The sequence below is a fragment of the Rasamsonia byssochlamydoides genome (genome assembly GCF_041956645.1).
Source record: "Rasamsonia byssochlamydoides strain NRRL 3658 unplaced genomic scaffold VTN77scaffold_79, whole genome shotgun sequence".
Classification (NCBI taxonomy): domain Eukaryota; kingdom Fungi; phylum Ascomycota; class Eurotiomycetes; order Eurotiales; family Trichocomaceae; genus Rasamsonia; species Rasamsonia byssochlamydoides.
The window spans coordinates 76,677-97,314 of record NW_027192462.1 but is presented as its reverse complement, the minus strand read 5'-3'; the positions used below and the strand labels follow the sequence as shown (position 1 = coordinate 97,314).

Sequence of the window (20,638 nt, the reverse complement as noted above, 5' to 3'; positions counted from 1 at the left end):
CGGTCATTATCTGCTATGGTTATCCTATGGCTTATTACCATTCCTTTCTTTCCAGTTGTCCCGCGAAATTGGCTTTCAAGAGCAGAGAAAGAGAGAGGCAGGGGATGGTTGAAACGGAACGTTGAAGTACACGGCTTCTGTTCCTCTCTATCACCGGCAAAGATACGAACTTAAACCTTCTTCTCTCGAATTGACAAATCCATCTGCATTGATTCTTGTTTAATTTCTTTCGTATACGGTACACGATGGCCATATTTATCTCATCCAAGACTGCTCGTCCATACGGTAGGGCGGTTCAATGCCACCGGTGGACCCTGCGATAAGGCAAGTGGAGCCGGTTCCTGGAGCACGCACGACCCTCGCCGTCCCACCTGCAGCGTGGTGAACTAGACCGCAGAATATATCTTACCTAATTCCTTGACCTTGCATTCTAAGACCTGGAGCGTAAAGTTGTCGCTTGACGATTTGTTCATTCTCTTCAAACTTTCGCACTTAAAGTCGGGCTTTGGGAGTGTTCTTGGAGCATCCAGACCCGGCGATTGGCTGAGTCAGGAGCGTGTCCTGCGCCGAGCCATCAGCGGGAGTGGTGAGCGAATTAATGTTAATAATATTCAACTGCATCCGAGACCAAGGGTTGATGGTGCGCTTTTTACTCGAGGTTAGTGAACAAGATTAAAGAATGGAAGCCGACCTCCTAATTGGTAGATACCAATTGGATGGATCGGGTTGGGTCATTCCTGTTCTTTCCCCCAGAGTTCACCTACCTACCTAAATTCTTCTTGTTTCTCAACTTAGGCAGGAGGTACCCCGTGGTTACCTTGACTGCCTCGTGATGGCCAGCTGTGGTGATTTCGAGAGCTTGGTCCAATCACGCCTGCTTTTCTCCCAACCGTCTTTGCCCCGCCACGAAGCACGCTGGATGTAGGTACTCTGTACATACCTTGAGATGTGTACTGTACTGTACCTACATACAGTACTGCATGCACAGCTCGGGCAGCATTCTCAATCGTCAAACCTGAGACAACCGGAAGGCTTCCTCCCAGAATGCTTTGACAATCAGAAATCCCCCAACTGTGTGAAATTGATTCATTGAGATCCTGCCTTGAAGTCATCGGCATCGACTCATTGAAGTCATCAGCCACACCGGAGACTAAGTAGGACCCTGCTTCATATGCAGGATCTAGAGTCTTATGCCCTTTAGGAACTTAGTACCTGCCTATGTAGGTAGGTACACTCCGTCACAAGGATCACCACCAGTGGCTTACTTGCCAAGAAACCAGTCGGCCCGCGGCTCCTGTTCCGGAGAAAAGTCGCTACGGTGGCGTCGGAGACGATCAAGATGGCTTCCACCTGCTAAAGGAACTAACTTAACCCAGTCCCTGATGGACCAGGATTCTCTTCCAACGCGGTTGACAGGCATGCATGCCACATCCTCTAGAATGCTCCTGCAGCTAACTAGCCGCCTGAATGCCTTGGTTAATTCATCTGATGAAATCAGCAGAGGCATCTTGCGATCTATCGATCGATCTGTTTCTCTTCTTTGTACCGAGTATGCTCCCATACCTTTTGGTGCATGCCGTGCAGGAGAGGGATTTTCTTGCTGAAGCTGCGCATTCTTGATCTGAGAGGCTCGAAAGAAAAAGGTCATGCTAACATGACTTTTCCTGGGTCTCTTGATTAGTTCAATGATTCTCCCATGGCTGTGGCATGCTTGCATCTTGAAACTGTGTCTTATGATGCACAGTGTATCATCTCGAGGGCCTTGATTGCCAACCAAAATCATGTCAATTCCAAACTTGTGATTCTGCTTTTCTTTACTGATAATTGAAGATCAGAGACTGCCTAAATCTGTGTGCCAGGCTTCCAAATATCAAAAACCATTCTGGCATACTCTATCAAGCGGTGAAGCACCAATCGATCGAACCGCAATGAGATATCGGCCCGTGGAGCCACACTAACACTCACATGCGTCATTTATTCAGCCTTCATCTTCTCTGAACGGCTCACCCGTCTTCTCCCGAGAGAAAGGAAGCTGCATAATGCAGCTGCTGAGGAGATCCCGAGACCATGTTTCCGGTAGGTCGAGGGATCTCCCAGAACCCGGCTTCATTGCTACCACTAGCCTATCATCTTTTGATGCACTGGAGAACGTCTGTGGAGATCTTTCGAAATGGGTGTACATACTCCGTAAGTACTTCAATGCACCAAGAGACCACCTCCGGCTTTGGGACTGCAACTCGCCATGCGGTTTGCAGAAACAACTCCATCCACCTGCAGAGGTGCTTGGTGCTAAGCTGACTTACCACTAAGCTGGGGCTCGTACCATGCCAAATTACCTTTTGTCGACGGCTTGCCTAACGAAGCCGCCGTTGCCTTCTCACATCAGGTCGTGGTGTGTTAGCAATGGCTGTTAACTGGCTGTGCACTCATGTTACTCATGCAGCAAAATTAGTCCAGTTAAAGTTCCTTGACTTTTCCATTTCATTCGTCGCCAGCCCTTTAATTTTGGCTCGAAATTCCCTTGAGTTTCACCACTGGTCTATTTCACGATTGGTCTAACATCCCTGCTTTTCTCGAAATCCGGCGGTTTCAGTGACTAAAAGACTACTGTCAGCCCCTTGTGCAACGGACTTCCCTGTTTGCCAGTTTGGATCCCACCAACAGCTCTCCCTATTCGCCCCCAACATTCATGCTAGGCGCATCGCCGCTCCGAGTCATCTGCAGAGATGTGACAGGTTTTGCAGCATTCAATCCAGTCAGCATACTCGCGCACGCCACTGGAGAAACATTACGAAAGTTGATTCGACCTTCTTCAAAGGTGACTTTATACTATCCTTGACGTGCATGCAGCGGAGTTTTCTCTATGTTTAACTAGCAGGACCAGTAGTATCTCGCAAACCCAATCTGATACCCTCTCTCAAACCATCCTTGCCTGAGGAGCCTCTCCTCGTTGCACGGTTTTGTTGCGTGACTTGCGTCTCGACGATAGAAACTCGGTTATCCCTCGGATGCAGCTGTTGTGGGCACATTTCTCAGTAGAGTCACAGTACATCCTTGTGGTACTTCAGCTGTTTTCAGCCCGGAGTTCTCTGGTTGCTGAGGTCTACTAACATGCGAGAGGCCGGAAAAGTGACTCCGAGAGACGCAATCTCCACCACTAACGCTGCAAGACAAACTTTTGTCATCATACTTGGCTGCTGCCTCGCCGCAACTGTTCCTTCAAACTGCAGCAAATTTCCACCCACGGTTCTCCCAATATCCATAAGCCTGGAGCAATGGGTCCCCTATTATGGACACAACTACTGATATTACTACGCCCGGTAGCCCCCTTTTTTTTTTCCTAGGGTCTCCACCTTCGGCAACCAGTAGCGACGAGTAGATGAAGGACCTCTGCTCGAAGGGTGATTACGAGCTGGCCTGAAATCGATAATGAACAGAAGGCTTTGACTCGGCTCTATCTGGATATGACTTCGCGTGCCACAATGAGAACAACGTTGGTTACTGCTTGCTGACAGGCTCCACAGCGACCTTTAACCAGTAGCACATCGACAACCCAAGGAGACGGGTGCAGGGCGGGATGGATGCAGTCGACGCTCTCGGGGTTTCCTCGAACCCTTCTTGGGACTGGCTCATGTCCAGAAAAATAGGAGACCTTTGGAATTAGGTATCTATCTCTTTTTTTTCTGTGACTCGTCCTTTTTGGCGCTCCTGGTATGAAATTATCCTCTTAGAAGGTGACGGCAACATCTACATCAGACGACCGCCGTACACGATCACCAATCGACAGTTTTGATTTGGATTTTGCTTCGACACAATGCACGGCCAATAATGCTGCTCTGCACTTGGACCATATGACCTCTACCATGGATATGCTAGCCGATCTTGCAGAATTCGCAGAGCAAAAGAAAGTTAGAAGAAATGTCGCAAAGATCTTGTCCAACATAACGCCTGAGAAAGAAAAGTTGTAAAGAGAAGTCTTATAACGAAATTTAGAATGCTATGTAAGAGTCTCCGATACTTCAGATTTTGAAGTAGATGCAGTAGACAAATGAATACTTTATCGTAACAAAATCAACTACCTACCTACCAAGGTAATCAAAAAGTGGATGCTTTCGGCAGGTCGGAACCATTAATAGATTAACCTTACGTACGGAGTACTCCGTAGGTCTCGTTTTCGGCCTGACCGGACCACGACCCACCAGCCAATGTTAGGGTACTAGCCTCATGAATCTTGACCTCTATCTAACTCGAATATCACAGCGATCAGACAAGCAGCATTGAGGACTGCCAATCGTTCGAATCGCCTACAGGGCATTATTGTCGTCTCCACGCGATTGAGACGAATTGTGTTGGACCTTGTCGGAGCAGGGTTCGGCCTGATACTTTAATTTCTTCCTAAGTCTTGATTCAAACGAGCATCATGGCTCAGCCATTGTTCCTTACCTGTCGCCATAAAGCGACTGCGACCGGCGTGACGAGATTATCATCATCTTCTTCGAGCGCAGCTAGGGCTTTCTTACTGTCAGAGTCTGGGCCAGTTGTTTTCGGGCAGAGAATCATCTCCAGACCCTTCTCTCAGTCTCATCAATCCTCTCGACGCGCGAACACCCTTCAACAATCCCGGTTTCAATCTCATTCTACTCCTACTACTGCGACCAGATGCTACTACCATTCCCGCTTCCACCCCCCTCTGCCAACACACGAGTACACCAACTCGCAAACGGCCATCCTCACCGCTGCATTGGAGCACATCCCGGAGCACGGCTTCACGAAGGAGGCGCTGACGCTGGGCGCGCGTGACGTCGGGTTTCTGGATGTCTCCCTGCAGCTGTTTACGCGGCAGGAGATGGACCTGGTGTTGTTCTGGCTGGCGAGTAGGCGGGGACTGTTAAGGGCGAAGGTGGAGAATGGATTGTTTGAGAGAAGAAATGATGGTGATAATGCGAATGCGAATGCGAACAGGGAGTTGAGCGTGGATGAGAAGGTCAAGATTTTGGTTATGGAGCGGTTGAGGATGAATGAGAAGATCATTCATAAGTGGCAGGATGTGAGTGAAGCCGCATTAATCCTTTCCCCCTCCCCATATATATATACGCGTTGAATTACACCTAACGAAGTGTTTCTCCAGGCCCTAGCCCTCATGTCCTTCCCAACAAACATCCCCCTCGCCCTCTCCGAACTCCACTCCTTATCCTCCGACATCCTCTATCTCGCCGGCGACTCCTCCATCGACGCCTCCTGGTACACGAAGCGGCTGTCGCTGTCGACCATCTACGCCAGCGCCGAGGTGATCATGACGCAGGACCCCACTGGGCCGAAGTTCTCGAACACAGAGGCCTTCGTCAACCGCCGCATTGAGGACAATAAGGCTATTGGCGAGAAGGTCGCTGATGTCAAGTCGTACTTGGGTTTTCTAGCTGGGACGGCGGTGGGGTTGGGGCGGAGTTGGGGGTTGAAGATTTGATTTGGTCTAAGCAAGGAGTACTTTCTCGGTGCTCAGTCGAATACTCAGTCGAAAAGCCTGTATAATATGTACCTCCACTATGTGTGTGTGTGTGTGTGTGTGCCTATGAGGCTTATGTCTGGGTGGAGTTAGAACGCTAGTTATCTAATAAATCGGGAAAGAACCTGATTCTACTTCTTCTCCGGGTTTTCAGATCCACTGTCCTATTGTGCAAGGTATATATATCTATTTCAATTTCTTCTTCTATGTATATGAGGTACATCACATTGTAGACCTTTTTATATCCGATCAACAAAATATACCCACTGTCCCAAAGAACTCCAAGTTATACACACATACTATTATACAAACAAAAAATAGGAGAAGGGAGATGTCCTATTCACCTCCAAGACCGAAGTATTCAGATTTGACATCACATCATTTAAGATCGTCGTCATCACCGTATAGCCGCTCCAAATCCTGTTGCACTTTCTTGTCGACCTCCTCAAGGATGCCCCGTTCTTCCAGATGCAGCCGGATCCGATCGACCCAGCCCAGCTCGTGTTTCGATCCTACGAGCTCCCGGAAAGCGTGCCTGTTCGGCTCCGTCTCCATCCAGCTCGTGCGGGCGACGTGCGAGTCTTGCCCTTGACCCTTCCGACGGAGTCGCCATTGCTGTCGGATGTACATCCGTTTCTCGCGCTCGCGCTGCGAGGTGATTTGCCAGACCAGGCGGTACGTTTTCGTATCCGGCTCGATGCCGGTCTCTTCCATCTCTTTCAGAAGGGACACCACCGTTGCAAGGTCATCGCAGCCCCGCCAGTAGAAACGGATCAGCTCGTTGTACAGCTTTGTAGATGCTCCTAGAACCACGGAAGCCCGTCCATACGACTGGATTGTAGGCCGAATCTCGCCGATTAACGGCGAGCGGGGGAAATAGGTTCTCAGCAGGTGGAAAACGACGAGGAGCATGTGGGAGTACACGGATGAGATGACGGCAGATTTGGGGACATTGGGTGGAATGTCCAGGTAACCTTTTTGCTGATCGGTAGTCGCATTCTCAGGCTGCTTGCCCTCGTCGGCATCCATCGAGTCTTGTCCATTGACCAATTCAGACGGACCAGAATAACTCTCCTGACCAAAGCGAAGATGGGCAGGCTCGAGTCCATCGCCTTCTAGTTGCCGCAGCATTCCAAATATGCGCTCTTCGCAAATCTTCCACACCCCCAGATCGCCTCTTCCTTCCCTGATTGCACGCCGTAATTCATTTTCGATTTTTTCCGACTCTCTTTGTACCACTAACTGGATGAGTCGCGACATCTTCACGTTCCCTTGCTCCCCGGAGTCGCCATCTTTAAGGAATTTATCGAGCTTCTTGTAGACCCGATCTGCTTCCAGCCTCCTGACATGAGACGCCTGCTCGGAGGTGTCCCTTGATGCCGCATGCAATCCAGGCCCGTGTTTCCCTTGACGTTTAAGCTCTTCTAGACTTTCCTGGAATATCGCCGATATCTGCGCTGATTCATCCGTAGCCGAGTCACTTGTCGAGTCACTTGCCGAGTCACTCGAAGATGACGTGCTCGAAGAGATCTGCTTCTGCTTCTGCTCTTCTTTTCGCGGAGTCAAGTCCTCCAATTCGGGCGGAGGACTGGACCCCAACTTCGCGAACAACCTGTCAAATACCTCCTTTTCACCACGAGTCACGGTTGACCGAGGCTTCTTGGAATATCGTTTTGCAGACTCGCCCGGAGAAATGGTTGCTGCTGCTTTTTTCTTGATATACACCGCCGGGCGGGACGAAGCATTCTCTCCGGACAAGGTTGAATCAGAACTAGGGTTGTTCGAAGACTCGGTCGCGCCATCTTGCGAAGAAGAGCCCTCTGAAGGAGTGTTCGAAGGTGCACTCTGCGGCGCACTCTGCGTAGAATAGCAGCGGCTTCGGAAACGGTTCGAGCTCTTACGCAAGGGCAATGGCGGCGTTTTCAAAGTGCGAGTTTCATAAAGGAAAGGCAGAAAGACGCTTTCGGTCGCTGGAACGATGAGTCTGGAGGAGACTTTCGACAGCATATTCAACCGCATGGCAATGGCTTTGCTGGTGTGGTCTGGTTGTATTTCGGAGAAAAGCTTGTCAAAGTGAGAAATTCAGCATACAGATCAAATGAGCGTAGTGAGGGCATTTGCTCTGCGCGAAAAAAAAATGAAAAGGAATGTCAAAAGATATAATAATAATAATACATCTTCCGAAAAAATTCTTGAATTGAAGAGATAGACTGTTGGAAAGGAAGATGCCGGTTGTAATCAGCAATCAATAATATTTCCATATTCTTTTGCTAGCTTATCGGGTCACGTGGAAGCGCGCGCATGCTTTCCACTTTTAACGCGTCTCCAGAGTTTCCTCTCCACGCCGAGCTGCTGCGACTTGCGAAGCTCCATCAGCAGTTCCAAGGCCAATTGCTCAAATTTCCTCTGCGTTGCTGTTCAAAATGCCTGCCGAGAAGAACGATCCGTCAAACGAGCTGTCTGAATTCGAAAAACAGCGGCTGGCCAACATCGCCGAACGTGATGCGCTGCTAAAGAAGCTCACGCTTGAGGCGCAAGCCTCTGGTCTCTTTTCCAAACCGTCGCCAAAGACCGGAACCAGTGATGGGTCTCGATCTAAGAAAAAGGCGACTCCAAAGAAGGAGAAGAAGCAAGATGAGCCTCCTGTTCCCCGCCGAATGTCGTCCCGACTGCGGGGGCTCGCCGCAGACAGCGAAATCGCGAAACGCAAAGCAGAAGAAGCTTACGAGGCTGCTCAGGAGGCGGAACGGGCGAAGCGGATGCGCAAGTCGGATTTCTTTACTCTCGATAACATGCTGGTTTCCGGGCAGAAGCTCAGCGGCAACAGCCTCGTCGGCATCGATGTAGTCACAAAAGGTGTCGCGAAGCCTTATGAACGGACATTCGGTGAGGAGGATGTCAAGAACACAACAGATAAGGATTTGAAAAGATTGAGGGAGCAGATGAGCGGATTGAAGCTGTGGGAGCTATGGGAGCCCAATCGTATGTTGCAGCTTCTTCGCCAGTGTTATTTTCCAGATGTTAACGTAACTTGTGCATAGGCATCAAAATTACCCCCGAACGAGTGTATACTATGACGTTTCACCCCTCCGAAGTAAAGCCCCTTATATTCGCTGGCGACAAAATGGGCCATCTCGGCGTCCTGGACGCATCCCAGGAGCGTCCGACGTCAAACGTCAAACAGGAGGATGAGGAAGAGGAAGGCGATCCCGATCCAGCAATCACAATACTCAAGCCTCACACTCGCACCATCAGTGCAATGGTCATACAACCGCAGAAGCCCACCCATTTGTATACTGCAAGTTACGACAGTTCCATCCGCGAAATGGATCTGGAGAAGATGACCTCTGAGGAGAAGTATGCACCAGAATCCACGGAGACTGATGAACCGATCTCCGGCATTGACATGGCACCGGACGATCCCAACTGTCTGTACTGGACCACATTGGACGGCTCTTTCGGGCGCTACGATGTCCGTACACCAGCCAAGGAGAACACAGTTGCGCGCTGGCAGCTCTCCGAGAAGAAAATCGGGGGATTCTCCTTGTTGCCGTCTCATCCGCATTATTTCGCCACTGCAAGCCTGGACCGGTTCATGCGCCTGTGGGATCTCAGAAAATTATCACACGACGATCCTGTGCCGGTAGGAGAACACGAGAGTCGCTTGTCGGTTTCACACGCTGCTTTCAACAGCATTGGTCAGGTCGTCACTTCTTCGTACGACGACACCATCAAGCTATATGACTTTGGCCGAAAGGGCATCGAGTCGTGGAATCCAGGCCACAAGCTTTCTGACGATGACATGAAGCCGGACACTATCATCAGACACAACTGCCAGACAGGGCGATGGGTGACTATGTAAGTTGTCCTTTACCAAGCTTGCTACAATCCGTATAGAATCGTCACGGTTACTAACGAGAAAACAAGTCTCCGTCCCCAATGGCAGCACAACCCCCAATCGCCAATCCAGCGCTTCTGCATCGGCAACATGAACCGCTTTGTTGACATCTACAGTGGCAGCGGCGACCAGCTCGCTCAGCTCGGGGGCGAGGGCATCACCTCCGTCCCTGCCGTGGCCGTTTTCCATAGAAGCAAAGACTGGGTTGCGGGCGGTACGGCGAGTGGGAAGCTTTGCTTGTGGATGTAGTAGTTTATACTGTAGTCTACATCGAGTTGTACTGTACTGTATACATACGGCGTGGCAGCTTCTGCGTGCGTCTGCGTCTGGGAGGTTCATGTTTGTTTGTCTGTCTGTATTCTTATGAGTCTGTATCTGAATAATTTCTCGATTGTTCCTACAAGACATTATTATTACGTTTTCTCTTACGAAAGATTGTGTCTGGTGAAGTGTAGAACCGAGGGAAATCATTTAATTTTTCTTTTTTTTTTCGTCGCGTGAGCGGTACTCCTTTAGTATAGGCTAAATATAATAATGAAGGTAACAACTTAAGCCTCCCGTGTATCGTATCAGTGGGACAAGCAGAGAAGACAAGACAAGACACACAAGAGTAGAATATAGAATAGAAGTGAAGGAAGAAAAATATTATATGCGTAAAGCCAAGCAACACTTCAAAAAGACACGCTCCAATCCAACAGCGACAGGGTATCCAACACCATATTAAATGCTTTCCAAAAGGGTTGATTGAGAGAGAACGTTAAATCGTGAGGAAGGCAAAAACACAGTAAATATGTGGTCGCGTCAACATACAACCAACCACATCTTATACATAATTATATAAACTTGCGGAACTCCCCTCTTGGTCATAGCCGTAAATAAATAAAAAATGACATCCATTCTCTCCTTGCGTAAAAGGAAAAAAGGAGGCGGAGGCCGGGCAGGAGCGTGGAAGAAAACGAAGGACACAAAAAAGCTGATAACATGCACGATTGAACATACCCTGCATCTGAATTAGCTCTAATCATGTGTCTTATTTAGAGAAAGAAACTCACTCCTGGCTCGGTGTATGGAAAGAAGAAAATCCACAACGAACATGCGTCGATGAGAGGAGGCAAATCCGTTCCATTTAATCATCTCTCGTCGTTAAGAACTTTCCTTATCCTTATCCTTATCCTTATCCTTTTCCTTTTCCTTGTTCTTACGCCTTACAGGAACAAAGTCCAAGAGACGATACTTGCTCAAAGTATCTCGAGACTGACGCCCTTTGGAGGAGGAACTTTCGGCGGGATACTCAAGTGAATATGTGGATGAATTCTTGGAGCTACTTGCGCTGTCCCGCGTCTCTGATCTTGAAACCGTGAATGGCAGGCGAGATTGGTCGAAAGTTGCAGACGAGGAGCTCGGAGGAGTGTCTTCATCAGGGTCACCGGCAGTATCGGTTGATCTGCGTGGTAACGAAGGCCTTGACGTAAAGTATCCAATAGAATTCCGATGGCCTGAAAGATTAGGAGGCGCGGCGAGTGGCAGCTCCGTAGCCGGTGTGGTAGGCTTGCTTGAGCTCTCATCGTAGAAGGTGGCAGCTCGGTCCATTTGCTCCACGAGTTCTTCCCACTTCACCTCGAGATTCCCATTTGGCCGTTCTGCTTGCTCGGCCTTAGCAAGACACTCTTTGGTACGTTGCTGAAGCGCCAACGCTAAGTTGTGGAATTTGGCTACAGCTGGTTCGACCTCATCGAGTTCAGCTAGCCTCTCCGGGGCTGCTTCAAGCCAGAGATTCGTAAGCGCTGCGAAACTTCTCGCGTGGTCGATAAGGAAGGGAAGACTGGGGAAACCTTCCCGAGACGTCGGTGGCAAGCGGTTCAGGATTTGAATGGGGGTGGCATATGAAGGCGAAACCGTCTGTGCTGGTCGCTCGGCTGGTATCGCGCATATTGCATCGACAAATTCTTTGAAAGCAGTACGATTGGTGATTAGGAACTTGTTCATGGGCTCCATCCACGGCTCTTTATTGCCGAAAGTGGTCATGTTTGCAAGACCCTGCAAAGCCTTGGCGATTAGAGTCAACGTGCGTTGAGCCCGAGGACGAGGATGTTCTATATATTGGTTGTTAAAAGGCAACGTTACGGCAAGTCTAGGAATCAAAGCTCACCTTTAAGCAAGCCAAACAGTTTGGGGTTCAGAATGGCAGGACAAAAGAATCGAAGGAACAGAAAGCCGGAAACGCTGCTATAGGTTACTGAACGCAAGAAATCGCCATAACGGTCCTCTGCGCACGCTCTCACGTGTCGAAAAATCCGCCGTAGTTCTGCTGGACATCTGGAGGCAGAGCTGGAAATGGATTTCCAGAACAGACTAGTTAGCGTGATCAGATTTCTCCAGTTCCGCTCAAGGTCTTCTGAACGCTGCACTCGAACAGGATCAACCTCGCAATCAGGATCACTCTCATCGACATCGCGCAGTCTCTCTCCGATTGTCTCTTCGAGATACTCCTTTCCGAGGCGGCGCATGTGCATATCAAGCGCCTTCGTCAGCAAGGAATTGCCTCGAAACAGGAGATTGGCTTCAAAGGTCGCGGATCGCCCCAAGTCCCTTATAATGACTTCTCTGTCTTGCCCGGACTCCTTGGACTCATTCGAATGGATCCTTGCCGTGTACCTCAGCCGGCTGACTGAGGAGTCTTTGTGGAAGCCATCAATCTCATCCTCAATGAGGGATGATATCCACTCCGCTGCCTGGCCAGATACCTGGAAAATGTTCAAGAGGAGCTCTGAGAGTCGATTGAGCTCTGAAGGTACAATTTGGACCATATTTATCGTGAGATTGTTCGTGAAAGTGTGAAGAAGCTCTGACATCGGCTCGTACTCATGAGACATCAAGACAACGGTCTCTTCTAATCGGACTTTCATCAACATCTCACCCACGGGTTGGTCCCTGTCATCCAAGATTGGCCACCACTTTTCGATGTCCGTTCCAGTTTCCAATTCATCTAGCCGCAAATCGACTCGACCGCAGGTAGCGTCGTGCGACGACACCTCCAGATCATCCAGAGCATCCGCATCTAGAGTGTAGGGACCATGAGCAATGAGAGTCCAATCCTTCTGCGCAGGATTGAGCGTTTTGAGTTGGATGGAAACATTGGAGAGGACAGGAGGCAGATCCGAGAAAGTAAAATCCTCCCGCCAGAATGGTGTTGCTGTATTCTGCTTTACCGCCGTCTTGGCCCTGATCTCCCCATCAAGAAGGACCTCGGTGTAATAATCGCTAACGCCAGATTTGGATTGCGCTTTACTCATTGAAGTATCGTCGTCCTTGCCATTTGTCATTTTAGCCTCTGTGATTCTCAATGACAGTAACCGCTCAATTCTGAACATATCTGTAGTGTTCGTCGTGTGAGGGTTCGCCAAACTCTGTGATCGACTTAAATCATCACCACCTGGGGACTCAGGCCCGTAGAGCTCAGGTATGGTGAACGCACGCAGAAGCACAAACCAGACTTCGAAAAGAACTCTGGACTCCAAGGAAAGGTATATCGGTCGAGACATAGTGTCTGCGGTTGATATGGCGGCGTATTGAGGATAGATCGCAATGCAGTACTCATCATCAAGGACCGAAGGTTCCAGCTGTTGCACAGCAGAGCGGGAAAGTTGAGAGAGTTGGATCGTTGACAAGAGGGAAACATCGGACTCTGTATAGAGCTTAAAGTGACCATTTTCCTGCAAGGTGCAGCTCACCTTTTGCCACGACGAGTGCCGCCGTTGCTGTCGATATGTCGAGGCCCTCCGGCCGGATGGGGGACGAGCACCGGAGGCACTTGGCTTTTCCCAAAGTAACATCTTCCCCACCTTGATGATTGCAGCCTCTTTCTGCACGGTACTCTCCGAGTTTCTTCTCCGATCGGCAAGACGACGGTCGCCGATGGTGACCGATTGAGGCTTTGTCCTCTTATTCTGCACCCCCTTGGGACGGATCGGCTGCCAGCATAACAATGCGGCAAGCCAGGAATCAAAGGTCTCTTGTACATGCGGTCTCAGTTGAATCCCTAGCCCGGAAGAGAAAGTCGACACACTGAGATAGGTACATTGCAGTTCAGGATCGAAAAGAGTCCGCACATGGCACCCACGCAGATCAGGGATTAGAGTCTTTGCGAGAGCCGGTTCTCCCTTAGCCTGATATATTAAGCTTCCCGTAGCAACATTGATCGCACAGTATCCTGAGGTCCATTGAGCATTTGCAGCAGTCCGAAAGGAAAGGATACCATGCATTCTCCCGCATGTTGTCTTCATCAACTGTAAGATCTTTGCTGAGTCTGCATTGGATAAAGGCGAGGCAAACGCGGCCGGATTCCGGCTCACCCCCGTAATCAAGGCTTGTCCTCCCGGAGGAGATTTGGTCAGCTTCTGGCGATTACCCGTCTGGCCCGAAAAAAACGTTGGTGACTGGATGATAGACGGGTAGCCGATAGAACCGACCGATTCCTCCGACACTTTGGGATTTACAGGAGCCGTGGCAGTGTTGATTGATCCTAGACGATTCCTGGTTCGCGACAAGAACGAATTGGGGGATATCTCACTCCTCTGATCGTCCAAGGTAGTCGTCCTCGACCGGGCCCGCTGGCTTTTGGACTCGATCGCCAAATCGTCCTCATCACCAGTCGAATGGTACGGACTGAATTCACGGCGTCGTTCCCAATCGTCATTTTTTGATCTAACGGTCGAGCGTGGAGAAACACTCCCCGCATTGGTCGACAGGTAACCCGTGTCGGACAATGGAGAGTGATTACTAGTGTCGGATACAGGATCCGGTGTTACCGTCCGGATAGTCGCTTCCCTGAAGCTCTCGGGATACACCATTCCATGACGGTCCTTTGATGAAGACTTCTTGCTTGGTCTCCGCTCCACAGGACGACTGTAAGTCCCCTGGTGGGCAGAGTTCCGCCGGAACCCGTTGGGGCGTTCCTGCTGCTCCATGTCTTTCGAACCGCGCTTTTCTTCTCGTCCAACCGCGTCTATTTAGAACGAATAAACAATTCACCCTCTGGTGGGTTGCGAGAACAACGCGCAGCAGCCAATGTATGCTGCACACGTCCTCGAGTAATCGTGCGCCTATCAACCAGGAGGCTGTTACCGGAACGCATGGAGTCCCCTCAAAGCACGCATGGAACAGTCGCACATCGGTCGATATGGTCGTTGCAATTATTCGTCAGATGGCAAAGGAATGAAGAACGCGAGGACGGCTATAATTAAAATCGCTCGACGGCGCGACAATTGTCCAATCTCCTGAACAGCGACTGTTTGTCACCACGCCAGTGCCGCTATTGTACAAAGTCGGTCAATACACCGGATTGTCTTCTCAACAACTAAAACGAGAGAGATGCAGTGACGGTGATGACTAGAACAAACCTTCATGGAGTGTCTTCTTCGGTAGGAGTGATCAAGCGAGTCGATCGGAAAGGGCGCGCATGCTCGACGCGGCGGATAGGAGACAGGCGGGTTGGCGGAGAAGAACGGAAGGGGGAGTGCCTTCTAGAAGCGTGCTGGGAGAAGGGATTTGGATGGAGCGAGGGCAAGATCAGAGAGGGAGATTTGGTGGTAGTGTCGATTGATCAGTGTGGAGTCTCCTCTGACGGATTGGGACGCAAGACCGTGGCTCGTTCCGCTGCCGAACACTGGTAGCGGTGCGTGTGCGGACCAGGGGACTCGGGGACGCTGGACGGACGGAACAGCGTGGGAGAGTGGGTGGAATCGTGGGAATCGTGGGAATCGTGGATGGGGCGGGTGGCCACCACGGGCTGTATGTATGGAGAATTGGAGATTGCTGGCGACTGGGAATGCGATACGATGCGAAAAGGGTGCGATTTCGGATGGAGTCCTGACCCTTTTGGTGATGTGGCTATCAATGGGGGCAAAGCGTTCGGCGGGCGATAGTTCGCTAGTTAGTCCCTTCCTCCACTGTTGCCCCAACACCCTTCTCTGCGGTTTGCTGTTAGGTAAATAATAATAATAATAATAGACCAGTTTGCTGGCAAGTGCAGAGCCCTGACGACGGGCGATAACTAAGAATAATACGGCTGACTGTGTGGTTCAGGCAAGAAATCATGGCTCCTTCTAGCTCGAGACTTGCTCAATACGGGCTGCTAAGTGCGTCCTGCCAGGGCGGCCTCGTTAGGGAGAGGCCCCAGCGCACCTTCCGTTCCAGTTATTAACCCCGCCGCTATTAACACGTTTGGAATCTTAGGTTGATTCTTTGTTCCTAAGTCCGGCTGATGTGCTTAAAGTCTGATATTAAACTTCCCTCCAGCACTAAGATACCAGGAGAAACCTCCGCCACATGCAGGGGAATCAATAATCTGGGATCAACGAGGATAATAGAACGAGGGAGAGATCCTTGACGGTGACGGCTTAGGCAGTAATAATAACGATTAATATACGGTCTTTCCATTACTCCTTTTTCTACTCGTATATCAGGTTTCTGACTTGACGATGATAGCAGCTTGAAGGGCAGCTTGGGGTGGCACAGGACCTGCGTAGGGAGGTATGTGCATACCCGATCATGACAGGCATTCGCATTCGCCTAGATATGTAGGTACGGTACCTACATCCACGTTATCTCATAGGCCGGATTGCAAGACCGTTCCCGAAAGACCCATCGGCCTGGGTCTGCTCGGGATATGCATTTCACAGCCAGCGCTGTCTCTTCCAACTTGTTGCCATTCATACAGAGTATTATTCGTTATTGTTATTCAACTGGCGTGAATTAAATACTAGATCTGCAACTTGTTGAGTACTTGAGTGTGGTCAGCACAGACCCTCGCAGAAGTGCCGATGAGACTTGGCACCATACCGCGTGGAACAATCAATACACTTGATAGAATGACTGATATTCCTGGTTTGCTACCAACTCCTTCTAGAGAATAGACTGAAGATGCCGCTCTGAAATAATAGCATTACGTGATTTGCTTAGCTTCATGTTCAGGCTGCGTGGGCACTGGGAAGGAGTACTCCGTACTGCGGCTGAAGATGCTGGATCACGTGTCGATGACACGTGCCAAGCCTTGCATCTCCATCGTCATGGCGCACTCAGCGATAGCTCTCGGATGCGGTACAACGATCGAGGTGTATCACGAGGGCTTGAGTCGGTCATCAGGCACATTTGCCCTCGTTACAGCCCTTATTTTCTGCGATGTCTTTACCTCGAATGTTTACCACACTAGTTCTGTTCCTGCAACTCATGAACACTCTGAAACTCCTGTTGACGCAGCGGCGATGAGTTGACCACTGCTTATCTGGAACTCCTCATTATAGTAAACTATGATGACTTCGAATTTACTATCTCGTTTCCTACCTCCGACAGGGTCTCCCTCGATCTATGAGGCTATTCGACGCGATGACGAGGCCTCGGAAGCCTCGGACGTTGAGGAGCGCGCCGGCATGGCTCTGGACGAGGAGAACCTCAGAGAGCCTCTTCACAACTACGACCCTGACGATGCCCTCGCTCAAGGTGCTGACAGCCAAATAACGACACAGAGCACTGCATTTTTAGGTCAGAGACATCCACGAAAGACGAAAAGAGGGAGCCACGGCACCAAGTCCGTTAGACCCCGATGGATGCAGGCATCCCCGCGAGCTCTCGAAGCTGACGACGGAGATGACGACGTTCCCGCTTCGCTACTGGTCGAAGGACACCAAGAAGAGGACTATCCGAAACCCCCTGCACCCCCGCCTCATCATGGCCTAGACGAGGAATATACCGACCCAGGTCCATCATCAAGGAAGACGCGAGATCGCTGGGAGGCTGCCAGAGCTCAGCAGCCTCTTCATCCTTCCACACCGCCGCGCGTTACTTCGCCGAGACGTCCCGGAGGAGGCCTTCCCAACTTGGCTTCAGTGAGTCCGAAGGATAAGGCGATGTGGAGGTGGACAAACGTCGAGAACCTCGACAATTTCTTGAAGGATGTCTACGTTTACTTTTTGGGAAATGGGATCTGGTGCATCATCCTGAGTCGCTTTCTGAATCTACTGTATGCGCGACTATACAAGCTCTGAAGTGCCTGAAGACCTTCACTAACTAATGATGGCAGAACCCTGGCCTTTGTTGTTGGCTTCTCGACATTTCTGTCGAGTTGCATCGACTATCGTGCTGTCCGAGGTAGCAAGACTCTAGATGATATCCTCATCAAGAAATGCATGACCAAAATGTCCATTTCGACAACTCTGTTGCTGTGGTTGTTTACCTTTTTCTGGATCGGCAAGCTGCTGCAATATGTATTGGATATCCGAAGGCTCCTCCACATGCATGACTTTTATTACTATTTGCTAGGTATCTCTGATTCCGAGATCCAGACCATCTCGTGGCAAGAGGTGGTGAGCCGATTAATGACATTGAGAGATTCGAACCCCGCTACGGCCGGGGCTGTCTCTGCTAAGCATCGCAAATTCCTGGGTAGTCAGTCCAAACAGCGGATGGATGCGCACGACATTGCGAACCGCCTGATGCGGAAAGAGAATTATCTCATCGCCTTGTTTAATAAAGATATACTCGATCTGACGCTGCCAATACCATTCCTTCGGAATCGGCAGCTCTTCTCCCGCACGTTGGAGTGGAACATCAATCTGTGTATCCTGGACTATGTCTTCAACGAGCAGGGCCAGGTGCGTCCATTATTCCTGAAAGACACTCATCGACGAGCGTTGAGTGAGGGCTTGCGGCGTCGTTTTATCTTTGCCGGCATCATGAACATTTTCGTGGCTCCTTTTATCGTGGTCTATTTCCTGATGCACTACTTCTTCCGCTATTTCAACGAGTACCAAAAGAATCCATCCCAGATTGGTTCCCGCCAATACACTCCTCTTGCAGAGTGGAAATTCCGTGAGTTCAATGAACTCTGGCACCTGTTTCAACGTCGTATCAATATGTCATACCCTTTCGCGAACCGGTACATAGACCAGTTTCCCAAAGACAAAACGGTCCAGCTGGCGCGCTTCGTGGCCTTCATCGCAGGCGCCCTTGCCTCGGTGTTAGCTCTAGCGTCCATCGTGGACCCAGAGTTATTCCTTGGCTTTGAAATTACCCATGATCGTACCGTGCTCTTCTATCTTGGTGTCTTCGGGAGTGTTTGGGCCGTCGCTCGGGGTCTGGTCCCAGAGGAAACGGACGTGTTTGATCCTGAATTTGCACTTCTCGAAGTTATCAACTTCACCCACTATCGTCCCGCTCACTGGACGGGACGACTGCATAGCGACGAAGTGAGAAGAGAATTCGCTATGCTCTACCAGATGAAGATCATCATTTTTCTGGAAGAGATCCTCAGCATGATCTTCACCCCGTTTGTGCTATGGTTCAGTCTCCCCAAATGCAGCGATCGCGTCATCGATTTCTTCCGGGAATTCACCATCCATGTGGACGGGTTGGGATATGTATGCTCATTTGCGGTTTTCGACTTCAAAAAGGGCACCAATGCCATTTCTCAAGGTCGCCCCAACCAGCAACGGGATCTCCGGGATGACTACTACTCGACCAAGGATGGGAAGATGCTTGCTTCATACTACGGCTTTCTAGATAGTTACGGCGCTAATCCTCGGCCGGGCGCCCCCTATGTTGCTCCTTCGGCACGACGACGATTCCATCCTCCGCCATCATTCCCGCCCCTTGGATCTGCCCTCGGTGCGGATGCGACTCGTGACCACACACAGACACGGCATTCACCTATGACTGGACCTCTCGGTCATCAATCCGTAATGCGAGGGTCCCGATTTGGCGCTGGAGCAGCGGGTGGCGGTGTTGCGCCCAATTCCCCGCTTCCATCAATGCTCCTTGATCCTCACCATCAACCTTCCGCCTCGGGATTCCGTTCGATACACCGTGCGGGCGCGCAGTCTCGATACCGCCAACCGCGTCAACCACACCCCGTCTCTGACGCCATGGAGGATGTTCAGGAGACTTCGATCGCGGAAGGTGCCCAAGCCACCCCGGCGCAAGCTGGACGTCCTGAGGATGGCTCCACGGGCGGAGTGGCAGCCAGCGGAAGTAACCTGGAAGGGTCCTGGCGGATCAATCTGGCTGGTAATGCGGATGACAGTGATGAGGAGGGAGAAGAAGTGAACGCTGTGGTGGGCGGGCCTGGAGTGCTGGGGTTAATTCATCAGTTCCAGAAAGTCAGCAACGAAGGCAGAACCGGGGGTGCTCCGGTTGGTATGTAAGCCTCGCGCGTGGGATGTGGCCATGCTTCGGGCCCCAACTTCTCTTCAATGGCGTTTTCTGGGTTTGTTCGAGACGAAGAATTATTGCGGTTCACGGATTCCAGGCGTTTTCCTGCATTTCATGAGTGAGGACTGCGGCTTGATGGCGTCTCAAGGATATATATAGACAAGAGATGACTGGTATGAGCACTTCACGGATGCGTTATAGCTATAATCTAAGAGCCTTTGATCTCTCATTGTTTGGCCTATTCTATTGCTGTTGAATGGAACTGGCTTGACTTGTTACACAATAAAATCGAAACTGGTATAACCCTGGTTGTTCTTGTCCTGCGACCTGGTGGGAATCTCGGCCCGCTCATTCCAGCGGCGCTTCTCTACCCCGGATTCACATAGCGTAGCTCAAAGCCATGGAGCCAGCCATTTAATTACCGAGCCAGCCCTTGTGGTCTTCTTGGAGGACACTGACAGGAGTTTGGTCCAGAGTAACTGGATGGTACTACGTTGCCCTTCCAATTACATCCTTGCTACATTCAGATCACTGCTTCTCGCCTATTATATTAGATGTACTCCGAGTACTTCGGAGTCCAGACACTGACAGGGGAGGATGCGGGGTGATCCGTGGATCTCGGCAACTATAATTAGGAAGGCATGCAATTAATCGCCGTCCGAGACCCGATCTAGCTTGAGCTCACAGGGTCTGAACTGCTGTCCTAGAGCGCGTTCTATGAGTCATTATTGACTGTTACGTTACTCTATAGATCCGCATTGCTGGCAAGTAAGATCGTGTCACTGTACAGTGCATACAACGCAGTCATCCAAGCGAGTCTGGGCGCTGGCAGCCTAATACCGGGTAGTTATGTAGGTAGGCAGGCTTGGCTCTTGCAACCAAGACCGGTTCTCGCCCCTTTCATTCATTCACCATCTCCTCTCTCACCGTCAAGGATGCCTTTGAGCCTCCTCCGTGGCATCTTGCAGACTCTTGAGATAATTGATGTGGCAATGCGTTGAGGACATCTCACCGTCGCTCAACTGCCGTTCCAA

General features: G+C 50.5%; 6 protein-coding genes across 6 annotated transcripts; 3 read left to right on the top strand and 3 right to left on the bottom strand.

Annotated features, from left to right (window-relative positions):
• Positions 1-1,261: 1,261 nt before the first annotated feature.
• On the bottom strand, positions 1,262-1,783 carry VTN77DRAFT_8830 (uncharacterized protein; the record flags this gene model as incomplete). The annotated part of the gene is made up of 1 exon (XM_069425371.1): positions 1,262-1,783. One exon carries the CDS (start codon positions 1,781-1,783, stop codon positions 1,262-1,264), a length of 522 nt encoding a protein of 173 aa, XP_069274299.1.
• A 2,637-nt stretch (positions 1,784-4,420) lies between these two features.
• Positions 4,421-5,464, top strand: VTN77DRAFT_8829 (uncharacterized protein; the record flags this gene model as incomplete). Its single annotated transcript, XM_069425369.1, has 2 exons — positions 4,421-5,047; positions 5,129-5,464. 2 exons carry the CDS (start codon positions 4,421-4,423, stop codon positions 5,462-5,464), a joined length of 963 nt encoding a protein of 320 aa, XP_069274298.1.
• Positions 5,465-5,881: 417 nt separating this feature from the next.
• On the bottom strand, positions 5,882-7,522 carry VTN77DRAFT_8828 (uncharacterized protein; the record flags this gene model as incomplete). The annotated part of the gene is made up of 1 exon (XM_069425368.1): positions 5,882-7,522. One exon carries the CDS (start codon positions 7,520-7,522, stop codon positions 5,882-5,884), a length of 1,641 nt encoding a protein of 546 aa, XP_069274297.1.
• Positions 7,523-7,926: 404 nt separating this feature from the next.
• On the top strand, positions 7,927-9,650 carry VTN77DRAFT_8827 (uncharacterized protein; the record flags this gene model as incomplete). Its single annotated transcript, XM_069425367.1, has 3 exons — positions 7,927-8,485; positions 8,545-9,361; positions 9,431-9,650. The coding sequence occupies 3 exons, from the start codon at positions 7,927-7,929 to the stop codon at positions 9,648-9,650; spliced, it is 1,596 nt and encodes a 531-aa protein (XP_069274296.1).
• Positions 9,651-10,544: 894 nt separating this feature from the next.
• VTN77DRAFT_8826 (uncharacterized protein) lies at positions 10,545-14,368 on the bottom strand (the record flags this gene model as incomplete). Its single annotated transcript, XM_069425366.1, has 2 exons — positions 10,545-11,494; positions 11,551-14,368. 2 exons carry the CDS (start codon positions 14,366-14,368, stop codon positions 10,545-10,547), a joined length of 3,768 nt encoding a protein of 1,255 aa, XP_069274295.1.
• A 2,340-nt stretch (positions 14,369-16,708) lies between these two features.
• VTN77DRAFT_8825 (uncharacterized protein) lies at positions 16,709-19,597 on the top strand (the record flags this gene model as incomplete). Its single annotated transcript, XM_069425365.1, has 2 exons — positions 16,709-17,418; positions 17,479-19,597. 2 exons carry the CDS (start codon positions 16,709-16,711, stop codon positions 19,595-19,597), a joined length of 2,829 nt encoding a protein of 942 aa, XP_069274294.1.
• Between the last annotated feature and the right edge of the window lie 1,041 nt (positions 19,598-20,638).